This window comes from Carassius gibelio, chromosome B20 (assembly GCF_023724105.1).
Source record: "Carassius gibelio isolate Cgi1373 ecotype wild population from Czech Republic chromosome B20, carGib1.2-hapl.c, whole genome shotgun sequence".
NCBI classification, from domain to species: Eukaryota; Metazoa; Chordata; class Actinopteri; order Cypriniformes; family Cyprinidae; genus Carassius; species Carassius gibelio.
The window spans coordinates 25,264,285-25,287,500 of NC_068415.1; the positions used below are offsets into that span (position 1 = coordinate 25,264,285).

The 23,216-nt window shown below is 41.0% G+C and overlaps 1 protein-coding gene across 2 annotated transcripts in view; it reads left to right on the forward strand.

Annotated features, from left to right (window-relative positions):
• The window catches only part of LOC127984359 (rho GTPase-activating protein 18), a 30,899-nt gene extending 24,870 nt beyond the window's left edge, over window positions 1–6,029 (forward strand). For both annotated transcript variants that reach the window (XM_052587003.1, XM_052587004.1), the window contains exons 10-15: window positions 1,076–1,158; window positions 1,426–1,632; window positions 2,189–2,335; window positions 3,795–3,913; window positions 4,095–4,150; window positions 4,490–6,029. In XM_052587003.1, coding sequence (XP_052442963.1) covers window positions 1,076–1,158; window positions 1,426–1,632; window positions 2,189–2,335; window positions 3,795–3,913; window positions 4,095–4,150; window positions 4,490–4,581 — 704 coding nt within the window. In that variant the 3' untranslated portion in view covers window positions 4,582–6,029. The remainder of the gene's footprint in view (window positions 1–1,075; window positions 1,159–1,425; window positions 1,633–2,188; window positions 2,336–3,794; window positions 3,914–4,094; window positions 4,151–4,489) is intronic.
• The last annotated feature ends 17,187 nt before the right edge of the window (window positions 6,030–23,216 follow it).

Consider the following 23,216-nt stretch of genomic DNA (forward strand, 5'->3'; position numbering starts at 1 on the left):
CTGCTTTCATTGATTCAGCGTGACTAATAAACACAGGACTACGTAGTGATGAGAGAACAAACCTTTTCCATGCTTCAAATCAATTGAACCCGTAGCTTAGCAAAATGATTAGCTAGCACCTGCTGATCAAAACTTAGGCGTGCATATAAACAGCCCATTGCAAATGCGTTTGGAAAGTATTTTAAATTAAATGCAATAAAAATCTTAAAATACCATGAAGTGTCTGTATAATATGTGACCCTGGAGCACAAATCCAGTCTTAAGTTTAAATTTTTCATCTGGAAGCTGGAGGATGCACAATATTTGTCTGAGACACAACTATTAGAAAATCTGGAATCTGAGGATGCAAAGAAATCTAAATACTGAGAAAATCATCTTTAAAGTTGTTCAGATGAAGTTCTTAGCAATGCATATTACTAATCAAACATTAAGTTTTGATTTATTTACAGTAGGACATTTACAAAATATCTTCATGAACATGATCTTTATTTGATATCCTAATGATTATTGGCATAAAATAAAAATCTATAATTGTGTCCTATACACTGTATTGTTGTCTATTGCTACAAATATACATCTGTGATACTGATGACTGCTTCTGTGCTGCAGGACACATATATGTTTTTTTAAAATATTTTCTATTAATTTGGAGGGCTTGTTTGGTTTGTTTCATGGAGAGCTTGTAAGAGACAACAACTTCTCATCCTTTTAATTACACAAAAGTATTGTTAAAATGTCTACAAATTGATGAAACTGATTGATGAAGAGATCATCGCCACCCAACGACAGTCCAAAATAATTTCAAAACATTTCAAAACAGTTTTGACGTAATGAAGCCTCGTTTAGTTAAATTATGTCTCTTGTAATTTGAAACAAGCAGTTTCTTGTCCGTGAACTACGGCTCTGTGTAGTAAATGCTGCTCCATCTGTAAGCATGCAATGGAGATTTACCACTAATGACAGAACTGGCCTCACTGACCAGATGCACATGTGATTAGTCGTGCAGCCCTGTCTCAAAGCGTGTGTGTGTGCTCTGTGTGTCAGTGATTGTTGTGATTGTGTTGCTTCTGATCAGAGCTGCCCACTAAGAAACAGCAGCTGCAGGCTCTCAATCTGCTGCTGCTCCTGCTGCCCGAACCCAACCGAGACACGCTCAAGGTAACACACACCTGCACTCACACACGCACAGCATTCACATCTGACATCAGTCAACCAGTTTCCCTTAACACTCATCTTTGATAATCAAATATCAAAAACCATTTCTTTATGCCTTAAAAGGTCATGAATGTAATCCTACCTAAACTCATTTCACATACACAGACTCGTGAATATTCATATTAGTCCCCGCCTCCCCTCAACCACTGACCTGCTCCAGTTTCTCTCAGCAGTAAAACACCACACAGCTGGATTGTTTCTGTGTCTCAGGCTCTGATGGAGTTCTTCCAGAGAGTGATCGACCATAAGGACAGGAATAAGATGACACTGAACAATGTTGCAGTGGTGATGGCGCCCAACATCTTCATGTGTAAGGGCTTCCGCAGTAAGATCAGTGAACAGCAGGAGTTTGCTATGGCCACGGGCACGGCTAACATCGTCAGACTGCTCATCCGCTACCAGAAGCTCCTCTGGACGGTACGACTGTTATCCCTCATACTAGAGACTGAGTGATGCTCGTCTCTGAGACGCTCTCTGTCCTTAAAGGTTTTGTTATAACTAACGATTCACTTAACTCACAGTGTGATATGGATGACAGTACTGATTTCACCATATATTAATATGATTTTTTTTTTTTTTTAACAAAATGCAATTTAATGTTTTCTGTGTGAATCTGTGTTAAAGTGTAATGTGTTTCTGTGATGCTCCGCTGTATTTTCAGCATCATTCCTCCAGTCTTCAGTGTCACATGATCTTCAGAAATCAGAATAATATGATGATTTACTGCTCAAGAAACATTTCTGATTATTATCAGTGTTGAAACTATGGAAACTATGATAGTTTATTTTTCAGGATTCACAGATGAACAGAAATGAACAGTCATTAATTTCTGAAATACTTCAATTCATTTTCTGTGAAATCACTACTCTTCTGCTGTGATGCTGTAGAAATAGTGACCAACAGAATACCAGAACACATGGTGTGTGACGCTGGGAGATGGAGGTGCTCAGATGAGTCTTGTCTTGTGTCTCAGATTCCCAAGTTCATCCTGAATCAGGTGCGGAAGCACAACATGGAGAACCAGCGGAAGATGAACCGAGACAGAGCGGTTAAAAAACTACTGAAGAAGATGGCATACGACCGCGAGAGAGCCTCTCACAAACAGGAGAGCACCGCTGAGGTGAGAGGAGATATGCTCAGACATCTAGCACTGCCTCCACTCTGACACCCGGTGGACACGCTGTCCTTCATCTGCTCTGCGTGGGACACAAGTGTGTGGACATGCGGAAATATACGATACAAAGCTGCCAAAGACTGATGTTTAGATCAGTTTATGTCAGTATCTGCTGCACCATTAGAAAGATCTCAGAATGTCATCATATACTGATCAGCATCTGAGTATAAGTTTGGGTCTCTGAATAAAACTGAGTTGCTTTTATCTTCATATCCTCAGGAAAATATTCCTAAGGAAATATTATACTCGTTAACAAACACACAAACAAACCTTTTTATACAGTGGGGATCGAAAGTTTGGGCACCCCTTGCAGAATTTGTGAAAATGCGAGTTTTCCAGCATCTTTGCATATTTGAACCCTTTCCAGCAGTGACTTTATGATTTTGAGATGCATCTTTTCACACTGAGGACATTTGAGGGACTCAAACACAACTATTTAAAAAGATTCAAACATTCACTGATGCTCCAGTAGGAAACAAGATGCTTTAAGAGCTGGGGGGTGAAAACTTTCAGAATTTGAAGATCAAGGTAAATTGTACTTAATTTGTGTACCGGGAAACATACAAGTACCTTCTGTTGCTTATGAAGGGCAGAACTAAATGGAAAAACATTATATTTCAACAAAATAAGAAAAATTTGGCCATCTTCATCATGTTCAAAAGTTTTCACCCCCAGCTCTTAAAGCATCTTGTTTCCTTCTGGAGCATCAGTGAATGTTTGAATCTTTTTAAATAGTTGTGTTTGAGTCCCTCAAATGTCCTCAGTGTGATAAGATGTATCTCAAAATCATACAGTCACTGGTGGAAAGGGTTCAAAATATCAAAGATGCTGGAAAACTGTAGAATCTGCAGGAGCTTAAAGATTTTTCTGAAGAACGCTGCTCAGTTTAACTGTTCAGAACAAACAAGGGACTCATGCACAACCATCACAAAACAGAAAGACAGTCAAGGATCATCAGGGAACAGAACACAGTGCTAAGAACCAAGGGTTCCCAAACTTTTGAGTGGGGTTATTTTAATAATTTCAGCTATTTTTTTTTCTTGTGGACTAAATGTTAATATCTTTTATGTACAATATCTTACTCAGGACAGTACTAAATAAATATAACATGCATTTAGTATGATCTCTCTTATTTTTTTAAAATTACTCGCATTTTCACAGATTCTGCAAAGGTGCCCAAACTTTCGATCCCCACTGTATATATATATATATATATATATATATATATATATATATATCATTATATAATTATATTTTATAAAAAATGTTGATTTTTCTGATTATTATTTCATATGTCAGGCTTTACAGGGTTAATATCAAAGTGAGTGTTGAAGTACTCTTTAGGGAAGCTGCAGGTTTGCTCTGTGTGTGTGTTGATGGTGTGTGTGTGTGTGTGTGTGTTCAGGCTGAAGGAGGCTTCATAAGGGTCCAGGCTCCTCAGTTCTCGATGGTGTCCATGGCTGTACAGCTGACGGAGGATTTAAAGGCCTCAGATGTTCTGACACGTTTCCTCAGTCAGGAGAGGTGAGCAGACACACACATGCACGAATGATCAATCTGCTTTAATAAGCTCATCTTCAGTGAGACCTCTAATCTATATACTGTACATGCACCACTGTAGTCTACTGTTTTAGGAAAAATATCATATTTTGTAGATCATATCTTGAAATATTGTGCTCAGTGAGATTGTGGTGTGTTGTTACAGGACTCTGTCTGTGAAGCGAGAGGATCTGTGTCTCTATGAGATGGGAGGAAACATCAGTGAGTGTCTAAGAAGCGTCACATTAATCACAGCCACACATGTAGTTAGGATAGGAAAATAAATAGATCTTCAACTCTATTTGATTAGATTAACTGACATGTAAGGAAGGAAAAACACAGGAAGGCACAAACAGTATTTTGTGTATAGACTTTATTTGGAATATTTGTGATCCATGCAGCTCATGGTAATATTAATACATTTCAGTTTGATTGTATAGGCATCGAATCATCATCTTATTAGAATGTATTTTAACATTCTTAACTTCTTAAGAAGATTTTTGAGTCCGGTGCAGAAGCAGCGTGCTGTTGTCTGATGTGTGTGTGTGTGTGTTTGTCTAGAGGAGAGATGTCTGGATGAAGAGACGTACATCACTGCTCTCCTGGAGCTCAACCCCAGTGCAGAGTGGGTCATAAAGTCCGTCCAGCACTGACCGAGCCATGCCAATCACCCTTCCCACCACACGTCCACCACAACCAGACCAGTGAAGGAAAGCTAGCAGTGTTCAGAGCCTAACACGAGCGCTCTGAGCGTATTACACAGTCAGCCCGTCCTCTAACACTGCTCAAACCAAACCAAACCAACCGCACACCTCCAACACTACACAGATCTGGTTTCAGAAGATGCTTGGGTAGCAGTCGTATGAACTTCCTTTATAGTAGAAGCCAAAGCACTTCGACTCATTTTAATCGCTTGTGAGGAATAGGTTGTTTGTTCAGAGACTAATTTACCAGCTTTTCCTGAAAATCTCCAGGTCATGTTTCATCCTAGAAGAAATAAAGAATAAACTGTATTTTGTAGCTTTTGCACTGTAACATTTTGATTCATAATCCAACATTTCCACTCTTCCTACTGTGACACAAAAATTGACTAATCTGGAATTTTCTTTTCTTTTTCTTTTGTAAATCATTCTCATCACATCCTCAATAATGTTGAAGGAGTGAATATATATTCAGTATATTGTGCTCTTATCATTGCAGTCTTTTTATTAAGGTAATGAGGACCTGGGGATATGCTCAATTATCATGAAAATATATATTTTTTAATATGTTGTGTTTGTGTGTATATATATATATATATATATATATATATAAATATATATATATATATATATATATATATATATATATATATATATATATATATATATATATATATATATATATATATATATAAACACTTAATTAACATAATATTTTTTTTTTTCCTTTGGCGGTAAAATATGACCCAGACATGTTCTTTATAGGTTTGATGATATGCACCCAGCCACAAATCTCATTCAAATATAGATTATTATGTATATTGCATGAAAATATTGTCTCAAACAAGCGAAGTACTGAGGTACACCTTAATTTCACACGTTTCCTCCTTAAACATTTGATTACATGTGAGTGATTTCTTAGTATTTTTGCAATTTCTGCTTTGTCAGTCACATGACTTCAGTCTTACAGTAGCTCACAGTGCCAATAAATTTCACTGCACTCTATTACTTGTTTAGTCACTCCCAGGGATCTTGGATGTACTTTTTTATGTTGGAGAATATAATGTAAGTCAGATGATTTAGTATATCTGGGTTTCATGGCTGAAAACAACAGGAATCAAGTTTCTAAGCTCCTAAACACAGACCTCATAAAGTACTTCAATGGAGGGAAACACTTGGCACTTAAACTGACCTTGTCTGTTATTTACAATGATGCAGATGTCATTTCAATGAGTAGTTTTGAGCTGTGATTTTTATTTTTTACTGCTACGTCTTTTGCTGATGTCATGCTCTTATTGTGCTGGAAACTGTGAATATGGCAAAAATGACTGTTCCTGTAAGTTTTAATGCTTCTAAAAATAACCACTAAATGTTTTTGTAAATACATTTTTAATTCCTCATCTCTGTCCACTGTATTGTATTGTATTCATTGATCTGATTGTCAGTAATACTGTGCGGTGTATAGAAGGAGAATCGTTACCAGTGGTGTCAAAAGTACTGGCATTCATTACTCAAGTAGAAGTATAGATACTAGGGTTTAAAAATACTTTTGTAGAAGTTGAAGTATCAAGTCAAGCTTTTTACTCAAGTAAAAGTGCAAAAGTACTGGTTTAAAAAACTACTTAAAGTATAAAAGTAAAAGTAATGTAAGGGGAAAAAAATGCCATTAAGAACAAAAGCTTAGGCCGCACCACAGGGGTCTATTGTGTACTACCCCACCGCCTCAAAAAACATTTTTTTAAAGGCCATAGGCCATAATGACTATAATGTTCATGTTGAAAAATTTGGGATGCACTAGGCTTCCTGTTTCAGCCGCATATATAAAAATACAAAAATGGTGTGCACATCCCAAACATCCAATTAGGACACAGGTGCAAGACAACTAAATGATATAGACAAATAAAGAAGTGAAGTCTGAACACTGAAAACTACTGCTCCAGAGGAATTTAATTAAGCAACGTTTCGACCTTCAGGTCTTCCTCAGCCGCATATATGCCCATTTAAAATGAACGCACTTTAGTACAATGCAAATACATTAAAGGACTAGAGATATGATGACTAGTTGCCAATAAGTATTGTTATAGTGCAAAAAGTCAAACTTCAGAGGCTTGTCATCAATAACCTTTAATGGAATGTTAAATGTACATCCATGATTAGCTGCAGGAATCTGTGAGGGCAATGGACAAGAACATTGGTGCAGGCTTAGTAACAATTACCCTTGTATGGTGATCTATTTACAGTAAACATTATAGTGCTGTCAAAATGAATGATTAATCCAAGTGATTGATCAAAAACTAAAACTGAAAAAGAAATCATAATCCTGATACTTTCTTGATTGATAGCTTCTTGTATTTGGTACATACGTCTGCTATGTCCAGTGTTCGGGGGGGAACGAGTTACAAAGTTGGTATAGCCTAGTTATCACAACATTGTCAATCGCATCGTCAATCGAAAACGCTAATTTATTAAAACATCTCGCTACCGAACTACCTACAGTAGCTTAATTTGTGGAGGACGAAGAAAAAGCACTCATTTGGTAAATGAGCCAGTGAGAAATAATAACTTTTAAATAGGGTCCAGTGCCTTTTCAATACTTTTAAAATGGTACCGGCTCCTAAACGGTGCCTGAACCGATACTTTAAAAAAAAGAAACACAAAAAAACTATTGATAACTTTAAAGAACATTACAAATATTTTAAATAAATCCATAGCTTGTTGTGCAAGTTGTGCTTCCCTTAATCTAAGGCTAATAAATGTATTTCACAATCTGGGTCATTATTATCCCGCTCAAAGACGGGAGGAGACCGGTCTGACGCTGGTTTCATGTGAAATTTAAGCGGACTGACTCTGAGGCGATCGGATACCGGTTCCATACCCAACCCTACTTTTAAGGAATATATATTTTGATAAACGAACCCAAAACTGTCTATGTCCTGGCTGGACTGTGATGTGATTTGTGTCATGTGCAGGTGCGATGGATCGCGTAAAGACCAATAGGGTGTCGGAATGGTATATGTTTATACTTCTCATCCAACCACAATCAAATTCACTCCATCCGGATGGCGCGATTTATCTGGATAGGTTTTTTTTTTTTTTTTGAATGATGACAAGCCGGAATGAAAACAAGCCGAAATGAAATAGCAGTAACGAAGCTATTTTTAAAATGTAAGGAGTAGAAAGTACAGATACTTTCCTGAAAATGTAAGGAGTAGAAGTAAAAAGTCGGCTGAAAAATAATCACTCAAGTAAAGTATAGATACCCCAAATTTCTACTTAAGTACAGTAACGAAGTATTTGTACTTCGTTACTTGACACCTCTGATCGTTACAGATTTTGGTCTTTACCAAACTGCAGTGTTCCCGAAAGGCCTTTCAAGACAGGCCATATTGAATTTAATGTAGTTATAAACGAAGCTGTAATGAATATACTTATAGTCTTAACAATACCATGCAATGTAGAAAGATACTAGATTATGTTATTTTCACAACTTAAAACGGTTTTGAGGAGTTTTTAGGGAGTTCACTGATTTTTATTTTATTTTTCTGAAAGACATTTCGTAAGCTGTTAAATTATAATTGGTATGATGACAATCCATTGAGCGTACTGTATTCACGTTCAACGGTACGAATGGGATCTTGCCCGAGAGCCCAATCACCTTTGAGTGGTACAAAATGGTACACAAAGTACCTTGGTCTGGGGAATTTGCATCGCAAGCTCCGCCCTGTAGAGCGGGTATATAAGGAGCAGCACGAGCAACTCGCATTCAAGCTTTCACTACGGAGCCGAGCACATGGCTTGATGCTTTCACCGGAATGCTACAAGCAAGAGCTACTGGTTTTGTTGTGATGGCGCAATTCAGCGGTTCGTCTGGGTTTCCTGTGACAGCTCCCGCGTTCCCCTGAGTGCTTCAACACCTCTGAAAGAGCTATTTCCTTTCACAAAAGAGTACAGGCCGATTTGCGTCTTTTTAAAGATGTCATTTCGCCCGTGTGTTTCTGGGTGCGGTCGATACATTGCTCCTCATGACGGCCACGATTGCTGTGTCACGTGTCTGGGCTTCCAGCCCGCTGAAACTGCATGGATGGCTCATTTTCTCATTGCGGGGACATGACCATCTCGGCGTTGAGATAGAGACTCGATTACCTTAAAAGGTATAGAGTCCCCTCTGTCACACCCCGTTCTAGCTCTTCTTCTCGTAAGAGGGCTACTTCGTCTGGTGGCCAGGGTGATCTGAGGGTTACCTCAGAAATCTCATTCGGGGCTCGCGAAAAGGACCGTATGTCGATCGCCACATCATAAGGTAGGCTTAAGTCCTCGGGAGATGAGGATTCGGCTGCGTTGCCTCCCTCGGGAGTGCCAGCGTTGTGGGCTTGAGTGGAATCCTCCGCCCTGTCCCGAGTGCTCGAGGCTGGATGATTTGTCCCTGGGGGCTGCATCGCCAGCACCCCCCTCTGGTTCCATTCTTCCTGGAAGTGCACCAGGAAGTAACCAGTTCATGGAAGGCACCTTTAACTGCCCGAAACCGTTCTGGAACTTCCTCCGCTTTCACTGCCCTCGATGGTGGGGAGACCAAGGGGTATGCTGGGATTCCCCCGGTGGAGCATTCTGTTGCAATGCAATTGTGTCCGCAGAGCGCCTCCATTTGGCGTGGTGGTCCCAAGCTGCCCTCCAAGGCCTGTAAGTTCTCATCCACACTTGTGGCCAAGGCTTACAGAGCTGCAGGTCAGGCCGCTTCTGCCCTGCATGCCATGGCCTCACTTCAGGTCTATCAGGCCAAGCTGCTCCGTCAGCTGCACGAGTGCAGAGCTGACCCAGGGGTTTTGCAGGAAGCGCACAATGCTACCGACCTCGCTCTCCGGGCGACGGAGGTCACTGCGCGTTCCTTGGGTCAGTTGATGTCCACTTTGGTGGTCCAGGAGCACCACCTAAGCCTGAACCTGGCAGACATGAGAGAGTCTGATCGAGCTCAGATCCTCAACTCCCCGGTCTCCCAGAATGGCCCCGGAGGAGGGCCGGGGGAGAATCCTTTGTTCTCATTTTCTTTTTGTTCCGCCACGGTGGCACCCAAACCTTCACTAAAAGAGCTGTTTCCTCTACCGCCGGGTCCCAAGAGGCCACAAACTACAGTTGGCGATGTGCTTCCTCGCTGCTCTCATTGTCCTCTTTCCTTGCCAGTTTCCATGCAAAGCCGGCTCGAGAATGCTTTGCCTTATTATGCCTTCTTTGCTACTTGGAGTAAGACGAGTGCCCGCACTCCGCCCCCACTAAAGAATGCTATGCCTCCCATGCCAGTGCTGTCTGCTCCACTGTGCTGTCCCACCATGGGTACGCCTGTAGTCCCCTTCACCCCGCTGGTTCGGTTTCTGGGAGCCTGGCTAGAGCTCCCCAGGCTTTCCCGCTGGCTCATCCGGAAGCTCAGGCTCAGCTACGCAATTCAGTTCGCCCGGCGTCCCCCCAGGTTTCGGGGTGTCCACGTGACGATGGTGGGCAAAGATGCCCCTGTCATGCCCGTGGAGGTCGCGACCCTACTGGTAAAGGGCAAGATAGAGCCGGTCCCCCCAAGGAGGGGGGCAAGGAACCGAAACTCCATCGGTGACAGAATGGAGAAAAAACCTTGGGAGAAACCAGGCTCAGTTGGGGGGCCAGTTCTCCTCTGCAGAGGATCTCTTTTCTCGGTACGGAAATAGATATATTTGCGTGGCTTATGAATGAGCACACGCAATCACTGCTGAATTGCCAGAGACAGTTTGAAATTGTTTCAGAGGCTACTGGGGCATATGGCATCCGCCGCGGTGGTCATAACGCTCAGGTTATTCCATATGAGACTGCTTCAGCACTGGCTTCACGACCGAGTCCCGTGTAGTCACAAGCATCTGAGGTCGCTTTGTGGCATTCACATTCCGGGCAGGCTCAATCGTGCAGCTGACGAGCTCTCACGGTAGCAGTCTCGCCCCTGGGAATGGAGACACGCCCCCAGTTGGTTCAGCTGATTTGGGAATGCTTCGGAGACGCTCAGGAAGACCTGTTTGCAAGTTGTTTTACTCCCTGACCAAGGGCACTCTCAGCACGGCACACAGCTGGCCGCTGGGCCTGCGCAAGTATGTAATTCCCCCAGTGAGCCTTCTTGCACAGACGTTGTGCAAGATCAGGGAGGATGAGGAGCAGGTCCTCATGGTTGCACCTTTTTGGCCCGGCCGTACCTGATTCCCCTGATTCCTTGTACTCCTTGCAACAGTCCCTCCCTGGCCAATTCCTCTGAGGAAGCACCTTCTTTCTCAGAGATGGGGCACCCTCTGGCACCCATATCACGATCTGTGGAACCTACATGTGTGGGTTCTGGATGAGTCACGGAAGGTTTAGGTGCCTTGCCACCACAGGATTTCAGCTACCATCACTCCAGCTAGAGCCGTCTCCACCAGACACGCCTATGCTTTGAAGTGGAACCTCTTCATCACTTGGTGTTCTTCACGATGTGAGGACCCCTGGAAATGTCCAATCAGGTTAGTGCTTTCCTTTGTTCAGGAGGGGTTGGAACAAAGGCTGTCTCCTTCCACCCTCAAGGTCTATGTGGCCGCCATTTCTGCTCACCATGACCCCGTTGAAGGTAAGTCTCTTGGGAGGCACGATCTGATCATCAGGTTCCTGAGAGGAGCAAGGAGGCTCAATCCGCCTCGCCCTCAGCAAGTCCCCTCTTGGGACCTTGCAGTGGTGCTATCGGCACTGCAGAGGCCTCCCTTCGAACCCTTGCTCTCAGTAGAGCTAAAGTTTTTATCTTTGAAAACTGTGCTCCTGACGGCTTTGGCTTTGATGAAGAGGGTCGGGGACCTGCAGGCATTTTCAGTTGATGAAGCATGCCAGGAATTCCGGCCGGCTAACTCTCATGTTATCTTGAGACCCTGGCCTGGGTACGGGCACAAAGTCCCCACCACTCCTTTTTGGGATCAGGTGGTGATCAAGCCCCTTGCCAGCTCTGTCGTTGAAACTTCCTGCCTGTGGGCTGGGTACCTCAGAGTTCTTATGTATCACCACTTTGGTTGATACCTGCCTTCTGTAAGTCCTCCCACGGGCAGGCAGCCTGCTAGCATATGTCCAGCTGGAATATGCTACCTAGTGTATTCTGTGTAAGCTATAGGCCCTCACTCGTGCTGGCCTCACGAAAGGGTGCTATCACTCACACGGGTCGCTGGAAGACAGCCTTGTGGCGTTTTGTAAGGGACCCCATTCGTAACGTCGAAAGTGACTCACTGAAATGTAATGACTTGGTTGCATATGTAACCCTCGTTCCCTGAAGGAGGGAAGAGACGTTACATCCCCTTGCCACATTGCTGTTCCACTGAACGGCCGGGTCACTGGCTCGGCTCCTCAGCATAGACTTGAATGCGAGTTGCTTGCGCTGCTCCTTATATACCAGCTCTGCGGGGCGGAGCTCGCGATGCAAATTCCGCAGACCAAGGAACTTTGTGTACCATTGGCTCATTTTTTACCACTCGAAGGTGACTGGGCTCTCAGGCAAGATCCCATTCATAACGTCTCCTTTCCCTCCTTCAGGGAACGAGGGTTACATATGTAACCAAGATGTTCTTCATAGCTTCATTTACATTCCTGTCAGAAATGAAAAGGGCACAACCCTGACCAAGGTCTAGTAGCTTGGAGTTGAAAGGAAAACTTTGAGGTCCTTCTGAACCTGGAGAACATGCCCTCATTGGAGGGTTGGAGTCCTTGCCCTGAGATGCTTAATGTAGTTTGGCTGCCTTGGTTGACACCCCTGTTCAAAATCATATAGGAATTGGCAAAAGTGCCTTGCAATTGGCATATGAGTGCAGTGGTTCCCATATTTGAAAAAGGGAACCAAGAGGATGTGTTCCAAATATTGAGGGATCACACTTTACAAAGGCAAAGCCTTTGCCAGAATGCTGGAAAGCAGAATATGTCCAGTCATCGCAGGAACCTTGCCGACTGTGGACCAAAAACTGAACCACTTTTTTACCCCACTGAGGGGGAATGGGTGTTCAGTCCAGTCTACATGTGTTTTGTTGACTGTAAAAGGCTAATGAGAGTATGGGGTACCAAGGCCTTATACAACCGTGTCTGCATTTTTGCTAAAAGGTAGGATAACATTCTCTAAAAAACATTTTAAATATGTGTATTGATATCACTGTAAGAACATTATCCTCTAACATTCTGATAAAGCTTCACATCACACTAGATGTGGACACATTGCTCAGCAGTCAAACTACCAGCTTCACTTATTATAAACAAGATTTACTTTATTTCTGTTATACATTTAAAAAAGTTCTTATTGAGATTGATAGGGGTTTAGATGTTAATGGTTTGCTTTGGTTACCATCACCATTATGGTGATCTGGAAAACTTTTAAACAATTAAACTTTTCAGTGTTAGTTTCTATTTGGCATTGTAACTGTTACAGTGAGAGAAAAATGTGATCAGAGGATGTTGGCTACTTCCTGATGTTCAAGTTTTCATCATGTAATGATCTGATCAACGGCTCTCATCTTGAGTCTAATCTATGCTATTCATTTTGTATTAGTGACAGTTTTAGTCTGTATTTCGGTATGTTTTTAATGACACTATTCATAAATCACTTTGAAATACTGAATGCTCAGACACACACTGACATAAAAAAACTGTGTATGAATCTCAACAATGGTGATATGCCTCATGGTGCAATGCATTCTGGGAGCCATGGGTGAGTTTTGTATTATGCACCCAGAATACAATGCCCCACGAAGCATGACACCATTGTTAAACCATTGAACTGCCTTAATAAATAATGTGCAACTAATAGCTTAGATTAGACTGGATGAAATCAGTGAAGTGAAGTCACACCACCATGTGATGATATCTTAATGATCAGCAAGCAACCAATATCATCTAACCACACATTTTCTTGCTGTTTTTACTATAATAAACATAGCTAAAGAAAAACATTGACAAGTCAAGTGTCTGATTGCCAATTTAAAGATAACACTGATCACCATTATGGTGATGTAAAAACAAAATATTACTTTTAAACCGACATCAACATCTAAACCTATGTTAATCTCAATAAGAACTGTTGTGAATGTATGAAAGAAATAAAGTCAATCTGGTATATAATTAGTGAAGTTGGTATTATGTTCTTGAAACATTTAATGTTCTTGGAACATTTAATTTTCTTGGAACATTCTTAGAACAATAACATTCCTAGCTGGGTTGTTGCTTATCCTGTTTGTGATATTTATGGACCAGGATCTCAGGGGTGGAGGTTGGTCCATTAGGGGGCCTTAGGGTGGCATTGCTGCTATTTGCTGATGTGTTGCATTGATGACCTCCAGTGCTTTCTTACAGTTGGGGGTAAAATGGTGGAAATGAGGGTCAGCAACCCCATATCTAAGGCCATGGTTAGCAGCCAGGAAAAGATTGATTGCTTTCCCAAGTGGAGTTCACGTATCTCAGGGTCTTGTTTAGAATGGAGCTCATCGGAGCATGACAGCTGGATCTTTAGATTTAGATCTATTCCACCAATATCAAACACATTAACATTGCTATGTATATTACCATGCTAAACTTTCAGATAGTTCACTCATCACAAAGTGTTTTAATTATGTTCAATACCCCCCCCCCCCCCCCAATCTATTTTGTTATGTTGAAATGAAAAAGTCTCTGTTGATATGCTGTAGTTTGATGATCCAAAGGTATGAATTTAAAGAGAGACCAAATAGTAAATCTTTCTCCTTTAGGACTGCGATTCCTTCATCCTGAACACACCCCTCTTCACCAAGAATTTACCTTCACAGCTACCAGTTTGCTCTGCTACCCAGCATTGTGCTAACCCCCTATTCCAATCAAGCAACCTAAAAAAAGAGAGACAAATTTCCAGTTAAAAGAGCGAACCATTTGTGACAGTACATCTTTATAAAGATCCGCTCCGCTTATCAGAGACCCATCCAGCCATGTGAATCATGGCATGCGTGGCGAGTAAACTGTTCAAAACTGCTTGTGGTGTATTTTACTCTGAGAGATTTTCACACAGATGTGCAGAACTGCCACATTGATATTTGAAAGGACAAACAGTGCCATTAACATGCATTAGTCATCACGGAGGTGTCGGATCACGATGGAAGTAGTGCAGTATGTGCTCTTTTGGACCCATCAACACCTCCTCACCTTGTAAGATGGTTGAATTACAGCTCAGACCTCCCATCATGTCAAGGCCTGATACCAGGAGAATGGAGACTGGATCCTCAGACAGTGTTGAGGATATGTAATATTTTCGCCAAAGTGAACATTGACCCAGGGACGTCGTTAGGCCTATTTTAGTGGGGCTGAAGAAACCCCAAAATGTTCCTAAGCCCCCCTAAATGATAATATTAAGAACAACAGTCAACGAGCATAAGCTCTCTCTCTCCCAGTGTGCACACACCTCTCTCTCTGCTTCTGCTCTGGTCAGCGAGCGCAGAGAGGAGCAGCACTTTCAGTTAAAAAAGATATTCTGTTGCTTCTAACTCTATTTTGCATGCAAGTATAGCCGAAATCAGCACAGCCATTGTCTTAATAGGATGAGTATTTCATTTGATTAGTTAATGTCATGAATAGGATTTTAGTGCAGAGATCTTAACACATTTGAGAGTTGGTTATGTAGTCTTAATGGACCGCGTTTCAGTCATTATAATTTTCATTCCGTTGTCTGACAACAGAAACATAAAAATTTAGTAATAAAAACAGTTTAAAATGCAGTATGTGAGCACAGGGAGACAAGACAATGTGATGCACTTACATCATGAATATGCTAATTAGTGTAGGACGTCATCTAGTGACATTTAGCGACTTTTCAGGGGGGTTTAGCTACTTTCCATTAAAAGAAGTTGGCAACACCGATGCACACGCTAATGGTGAAAGGAAGATTGGTAAATGTCGTGATACAGAGTGAAATTGTACGTTGTTTTAATTACCTGCTTACCTTTAGCTACGTTTTCTTGAGGTAAAGGAAAGTGGATATTTTGGTTTTCTATGGAAAACTGTATGTTAGTCTCGATAGAGTGAACAAGCAAAATACAATAAATGATTAACTTAGCAAGCTAATCACAATTCTTTATTCTTTTATTCTCTATAATAGGCATATTTTAAAACAATATCAATCCCCATAGAATGTTGTTGTCACTGAAAACTAAATGTCATAGGGTCCCTGTTAATGCTATTACCCTTGTATACTTCATCATCTACTACGCAGATGAGATGGATGTTCGAAGATATTTTAGCAGAGAGAAAGAGAAGCAGCCGCAGGCGATTGGCAGGCCAGTTGATTCAGAGCCGGTGTAATTGAGGTCAGTAATGGTCTATTGTTTGTGAGCCCCCCCCCCATCTCTTCCAATCCTAGTGACGTCCCTGCATTGACCCGTTTGACTCCACAGAGACCTCTCATTGCAGTCTTTGTGAGGCCTCTCCACAATGGCTCAGAGTAGATGCGGTTTCTTAACATGCTGTGTCCGGTGCAAGCTCTTGTTGTGGACAATCCCTCCAGTTCAGACTCTTGGAGGAGATTTTTGTCTGTTTACAGGGCCATACAAGGGGAATTATAGACGCAATTTCCCTGACATGTAGCTCACGAGGTCAGCAATTCCCAGTCAGGGGAAAGCCCTCTTCTTGGGAGGCATGGAATCCTCCTGGGCATGGTCAAATGTTGTCTCCATGACATATTCCTGACTGGTTCTCACCAAATACTTTTGTAACTTCAGTTTCCTCACAGGTTTCCCTTCTGTGCCTCCTGTGAAAGAGAGTTAAGCCTGTTTCAGCACTGGCCATTGCAGTGTCATCTTCTCAACCCCTGTCGTGAAGTGCTTGTGGAGCCTCCCTCTGCGTTATGCTACCATATTACTTTATAACATGTATGTGTTGGAGTATGCTGGCAATGGCATCATGAACATCCCGCTGCTTAGTTTTATTTTCCATACCTCACACACAGGGACTGGTTAAAGTTCAATGTTAGTAATGTGGTATGATTTGACATTATTTCCCATAACGTCAGCTATGTTAATGTTAATGGCAAGGAGTCGGTTATATTTATAGGCAAGGCAAGTTTATTCATATATATTTCGTACACAGTGGTAATTCAAAGTGCTTAACATAAAAGAAAGTAAAATAGTCATGAAGAAAAGTAATACAAAAATAAAAACAAAATTTTAAAACTTTGGAAATTATAAAAAAATTTAATTATTAAAAATTTATTTAAAACCGATAAAAATAGAAAATGATTTTACATAAAATACAAAATACAACAATGTATTTAATGTATTTAATTATACAAAAATGTAAAGTGTGAATGGCTGCATAGGTGTGATTTAATAGGATGATAGAAAAAGAGAAGGTTTCCCCATAGCGCCAGTGTCTGATGCTGTTTCATTCCCTACAGTACAGTACACCTAAGGGAACTGGGGATAGATTCACAACCAAAGATGTTTCTTCAGTGCTCCAGACTATAGGATGAGATGTCCTGTTGGTCTTTTTAAAGGGTTAGTTTGCCCAAACATGAAAATTAGCCCATAAATTACTCACCTATATGTCTTTTTTTTTTTTTTTTTTTGATGAATCCAGTCAGCGTTATATAAAAAAATTGTCTTTGATCTTTCAAGCTGTTTAATTTTACTCCTGGGGTGTTGCAGTGAATCAATCCAAAATAAGTTAAATAAAAAGTCCCCATCCTTAATAAAAAGTGTCTCACACGCCTCCTGTAAGAAAAAAATAAAATTAAAACGTAATAATCATTTTAATCTAGCTTGCGCTCACTGTACATGGAAGCAGCTCCGGACGGATGACATACATGAGGTTGGCTTTGGGTCACTCAGAAGTAATTACTCAGAAGTGCAGGGGAGATGTTAAAACAAAACAACCGTCACTAATTAGAAGTACAAAACGAGAATTTGCAAAGCTTGGATCACCTAGATGACGTGAAAAAGGAAGAGCTAAAGCAGCTGGTGAACCAATTTCCTGCTTTGTTCCGCCAGAGACCTGGTCGGACTGAAATGTGTCAACACACCATACACCTGACAGACCCAGCACCCTCAAGACAGCGGCCTTACCGTGTTCCTGAAAGGTTGGTGGAACCTCTAAAGGAAGAGATCAAGATGATGAAGGAACTAGGAGTAATAGAGCCCTCGGTGAGTGAATGGAGTAGTCCCATGGTCATCGTACCAAAGAAGGATGGGACACTGCGTGTCTGCATCGACTTTCGCAGGCTGAATGCGCAATCAAAGTTTGATGCCTACCCAGTGCCACGAGTGGATGATTTGTTGGAGAAAATTGGACAGGCTCAGTTTATCACCACCTTGGATCTGTGCAAGGGCTACTGGCAGGTGCCCCTCGATCCAGCCTCCAGACCATACACAGCGTTCCGGACCCCACTGGGGTTATACCAGTTTACTGTCCTTCCGTTTGGCCTGCATGGGGCACCTGCCACATTCCAGAGGTTAATGGATCGAGTCCTCCAGGGCTGCGAGGAATAGTCTGCTGCTTATTTGGACGATGTGGTGATCCACAGTAACTCCTGGCCTGAGCATCTTCAGCATGTGCGACAAACCTTGGAGAAGATACAAGCAGCTGGGTTGACACTGAATGAAAATAAATGTGAGTGGGCGCGTCAAGAAGATGGATACCTTGGATACCACCTAGGCAATGGCCAGCTGCGACCACAGGTGGACAAGGTGGAGGCAATTCGGCGGAGCCCAAGACCCAGAACAAAGAAGGAGGTGAGGTCTTTCCTAGGGTTAGTGGGCTGGTACAGAAGATTTGTGCCAAACTTTGCCTCAATTGCAGTACCCTTGACGGACTTACTGAGTAAGTCATTAAGCAATCCAGTTCCTTGGTCTGAGGATTGTGAGACAGCATTTAACACTCTGAAAGAAAAGATGTGTTCCAGCCCAGTCCTACAGAGTCCAGATTTCTCAAAACGGTTCCTTGTACAAGTGGATGCTTCAGCTACAGGAATTGGTGCAGTGTTGGCACAAGGAAGTTCAGGAGAAGAAAAGCCAGTTGTGTCGAGAATTCGATCTGGAAACTGACCACAGAGCATTGACCTGGATCCAGTCAATGAAAGATCATAATGCCAGAGTTACAAGATGGTACCTGTCCTTGCAACCGTACAACTTCAAGATACGACATCGACCTGGCAAACAAAATGTGGTCGCCGACTACCTGTCCTGGTTCCCAGTCAGTGCGTCGCTTGGAGAGGGGGGAGGTAATGTGACAAAGCTGACCTAATTGTCACTGCTGGGCAACACTGGCACACACACGCACACACCTACACTTAAGCAGAAATACTTACCTTTGTAATAACTCACGCTCATTTCCCTCCTGGTGTTCCGCCGTCGGCAGCGCGGGTGCACACCCACTCCCGATGGCACATATGTGTTGGACATTATTTCATCTTCCCCTCCACATCCGTCAATATTCATAACCCCGGACATTACACACACTCACACTGCACGATGTTTGATGTCGTCTTGTCTAATCGTTGTTTGTTAGGTTGAATTGGGCGTGCGATGGTCGGTGTTCCGGTGTGAGACGCTGCCAAACAGAGCGATAGAGCGGCGATCACTTATGACGTCACTGACGGCGCCGCGCTGCCGCAGCGCACCGGAAACCAGCCAAACCATTGTTTTATATTAGTAGGGGGTACCTTGTTTTTGCGTGTATATAAATTAAATGGTTGAATGTAGTATTTTTGTGTTTAATGCTTTATTTGTTGATTTATGTGTTTTGAGTTTGTGTTTAGTATTAATTAATTGTGTAAAAGTAGAAATGCCTGAAGTAGTGGGGTTTTTACCATCTGTTATTACCTGTTTGAAAAGTCCCATTTGAAGGGGGTGGAGTCTGTCCTATATAAGGGCAGGCCAGAATAAAACTTATGACTTGTTTACCAAGTCGGAGCGAGAGAGCAACTGTGGTGCCTCAAGCGATCTTTTTGTAACGCCTGTATATTGTGGATACTTACCTGTATATTGACTTTTTTCATTTGGATTATTCCCTCTTTATTTTTCTGTTTATTGTTTCTTTGGTACTTTGTTCACCTATATATATTTTTTCACCATTGGACTGTGTATATTTTTTGGCACTGTAAATAAATTGCACTTGCACATAAGTGCTATTGCGGGCTGAGCCATCATTTAACATCTTTTACGGACATTCACAACGTCCCCAAGCGAGTGGTGGTTCTCGTTTTATCACAAGAACGTTGGAGGATTTCGATATAAGCCAAGAGAAGACTGGTTTTCCTTTGCTAAAATAAGGAATCTTTGCTTCCTTTGCTCAGAGTCATCGGCGCATGCACAACACCGGCCTCATACCTCATACGTCATCCTCCCAGCGCTGCTTCTGTGTACAACTGTCGGCGCAAGCTACATTTAAGTGATTGTTACGTTTTGAATATGTATATTTTTCTAAAAAAAATGAAAAAAAAACACTACAGGAGGCCTTTGTTCACCTTTGTTTCAATATAATTTCTATATAATAACATCAGATTTAACCATCCATAGACTGAGAGGATGTAAACAGACATGAAGCTGAATGAGTGGTGACATTACCCTGGATCACAGTCATGTTTGTAGTATTGACAGGTGCTGCAAGCCTCACAGAATGAACACCCACTGCTTCATCCTGAAGACAAATTAAGAGTCAATGAGCATTATTTTACTAGTGTGCTGCAGTGCTTACCAAAGAGCATGACTTGGAGTCATTCCTTCATATATTTATGTGCCTCTAGAAGCTTGCGTTCTGCAAGTGAACTTCACTTGATTGTCCATCCCAAAAAAAAACACAAAGTCACTTTTACGGAATTTTAAATTAAATGTTCCCTCCTGTTGGAATGACTTGCCCAACTCAAGTCCTTACCCATCTTCAAGAATCGGCTTAAAACCTCTTCCATCTTTACTTGACCCTCTAACTTTAGCACTCACTATTCTAATTCTATTCTTAAAAAACAAACTACATATCTACTATTGTCAGGGACCAGGCAAGCCCGGTCTCAACCAATCCACAATGCTCGCGCTCCCCTGAGTACTAATCACCCACACCAGCACAGCATTAACGATCTCATCAAGACACCATAAAACACTCACTTCAACACCAGATCACCGTCGAGCCTCCAACAGGAACAGACCATACGCTGTTGTCGCGTGATCCGCTGATGCATCATGCATCATCTGTAAGAAAAGAGAAAGAGTATGAGCAATCTGTGACTGTGGCTGTGACATTCCTGCAATGGAAGTACTCCCCTGTCTACTGTCCAGTATCCTGTGATCTGCACATAGCCCACAATTGAAAACCCTAGTATTCACCGTGGACTTAATTGCTAATAAACACTGTGCTTTGAATTCACCTACTGTTGTCTCCTGTGAATATCCTGACAACTATATATATATATATATATATATATATATAAAACACTAGCTTGGTCTATTCTTTTTTTTCTATTCTATTTTTTTATTTGTATTTATTATATTAACACCTTGCTAAGTGTACTGTGTTTAAGGTAACTGAGACATGTTATAGCACTTATATATCATTGCTCTTTTGTTGTTTTTGATTGCTTCCACTGTCTTCATTTGTAAGTTGCTTTGGATAAAAGCTTCTGCTAAATGTAAATGTGTGTGTGTGTATATATATATATATATATATATATATATATATATATATATATATATATATATATATATATATATATATAAATAACAGAGGAAGAACAGAAATCATAATTAATTTGATCACATGATTTATGTTAGAATGAAGATTAATGAATCCACTGATATGAACACATGTATAAGTATAAAAACACACTTCTGATGAGCATGACTTGTTCTCTTCTGTTGTCCTCTGCTGCGAGTTAAAAGGTTGTCAACATTTCTACCATGTTGAAAGTGTACTTCCTTCCTTTCTATTGTTTTTTACAGCGTGAAGATTTATAGGAAAACATAAAATTCAATTAATCTTAATTCCTTAATTTTCCAGAGTAAAATCAGGGACAGAAGAAATCTTTAGGCCCATTAGACTGTGTGGTGTTCACAAAAATTATCATTCATTTTATGATGCGTGAGAATAAAAGTGGCCTGAGAACCGAACCTTGTGGAACACCTTGTGATAAATCGTGTTTCCAGAAACAGCCTTTCAGAAAGACCTTAAACTCTTTAAAACACTAAGTAATATTTAGCAATGATATATTTTATCAAATGCTGCACTCAGCCTAACCTGTTTTTCATAAATATTTTCATCTAACAGTGCATTTAACCTGATCTCAACTTTTAAATATTTTAATAAACCACAATCTAAAAGTGTACAATGACCCTCTGGAGGAGAACTAATTCATTAATTTGATGGTTATTTTGACACTGAAAGGAAACACATCAGACCACATTAAATGCCAAAAGAGAGGATATTTCTTTATTTTGTAATACTGATCATTACACAGTGCATGTAATCACTCCATGCAAAAACATATCGAGACCTCAGAGAAAAGTGTCTCAGCCCTCGACACAAGGCCTCTTTCCATTAATTTATAGTTCATGTCTGTCTTATGATTTCTTTGGCTCTCAGATGAAGTGTGTTTCTCATACACTCATCTGACCTGAAGTGTAGTTTGATAATTTAGGCTACACTTACACCAGATTCACACTGAAATCTAACAATTTAATCTGTTCAACTTTCCTAATTCTATCCATGTAATTAAGAATGATATCGTGTTAAATGATTATGAAGCCTGTTGATGATGCCAAGTATTGATGAATATACTAGTGTTGCCTGTTTAGACTTGTTTGGTGTCTCAGCAGATATACATGCTTACTGGAGTATATATGTGGTTCTTTCCTGATTCTTCGGGTCATTCACTCTTCGGTAGTTTTGTTAGGATGCCTTTTGCTGTATAAGATGTAGTTGCACTTTGGAGATTAAAGCAAGTTATTTTACTACAGTTTCTTCAGATCAGTTTTTTCCCCTTTAACACAAAAATACATAGATTGATAACAAACTACAGCATAAAATGTTGGTAGCACCTTACAATAATTTTTCATCTGTTTACATTGGTTTCCTAAAAAGTTGTTTCTGTTCTTTTGACCAGACCAAACATGAACCAACAATGAACAGTTGTATTTTTATTGACTAACAACACAGATAATTACACATTTTAATGGACTTCTCATTGTTCATCATGTTTGTTAATGTCTAAACTAATTTAGCTAATGGGTCTTTATTGAAAAGTGTCACCAAAAGTTATAATAAATTGTATCCTATGGCCGTATTAATTTTATTTTAAAGCAGTTTTTGATCTGGCTAGGTTTCTGTAACTTTGTTCATCTGGACCTCAAGAGTCTTCCCAGGTTTAGTGAATGTCACATTTCTCATGCGGCCTTTAAACTGTGTGTTTATAGTGAGTCCAAACTGCTTCAGACTCTCTGCAACACACACACACACACACAAATAAGATTTCAGCCATTCATTGGACGCTTTCAGAAAACATTCAGACTGATCAAAATATGTGAATGTTTTTATCTGCTAATATGAGCTGAAAGAAAAATAAACAACCATTCTAGGTTAATGTATGCATG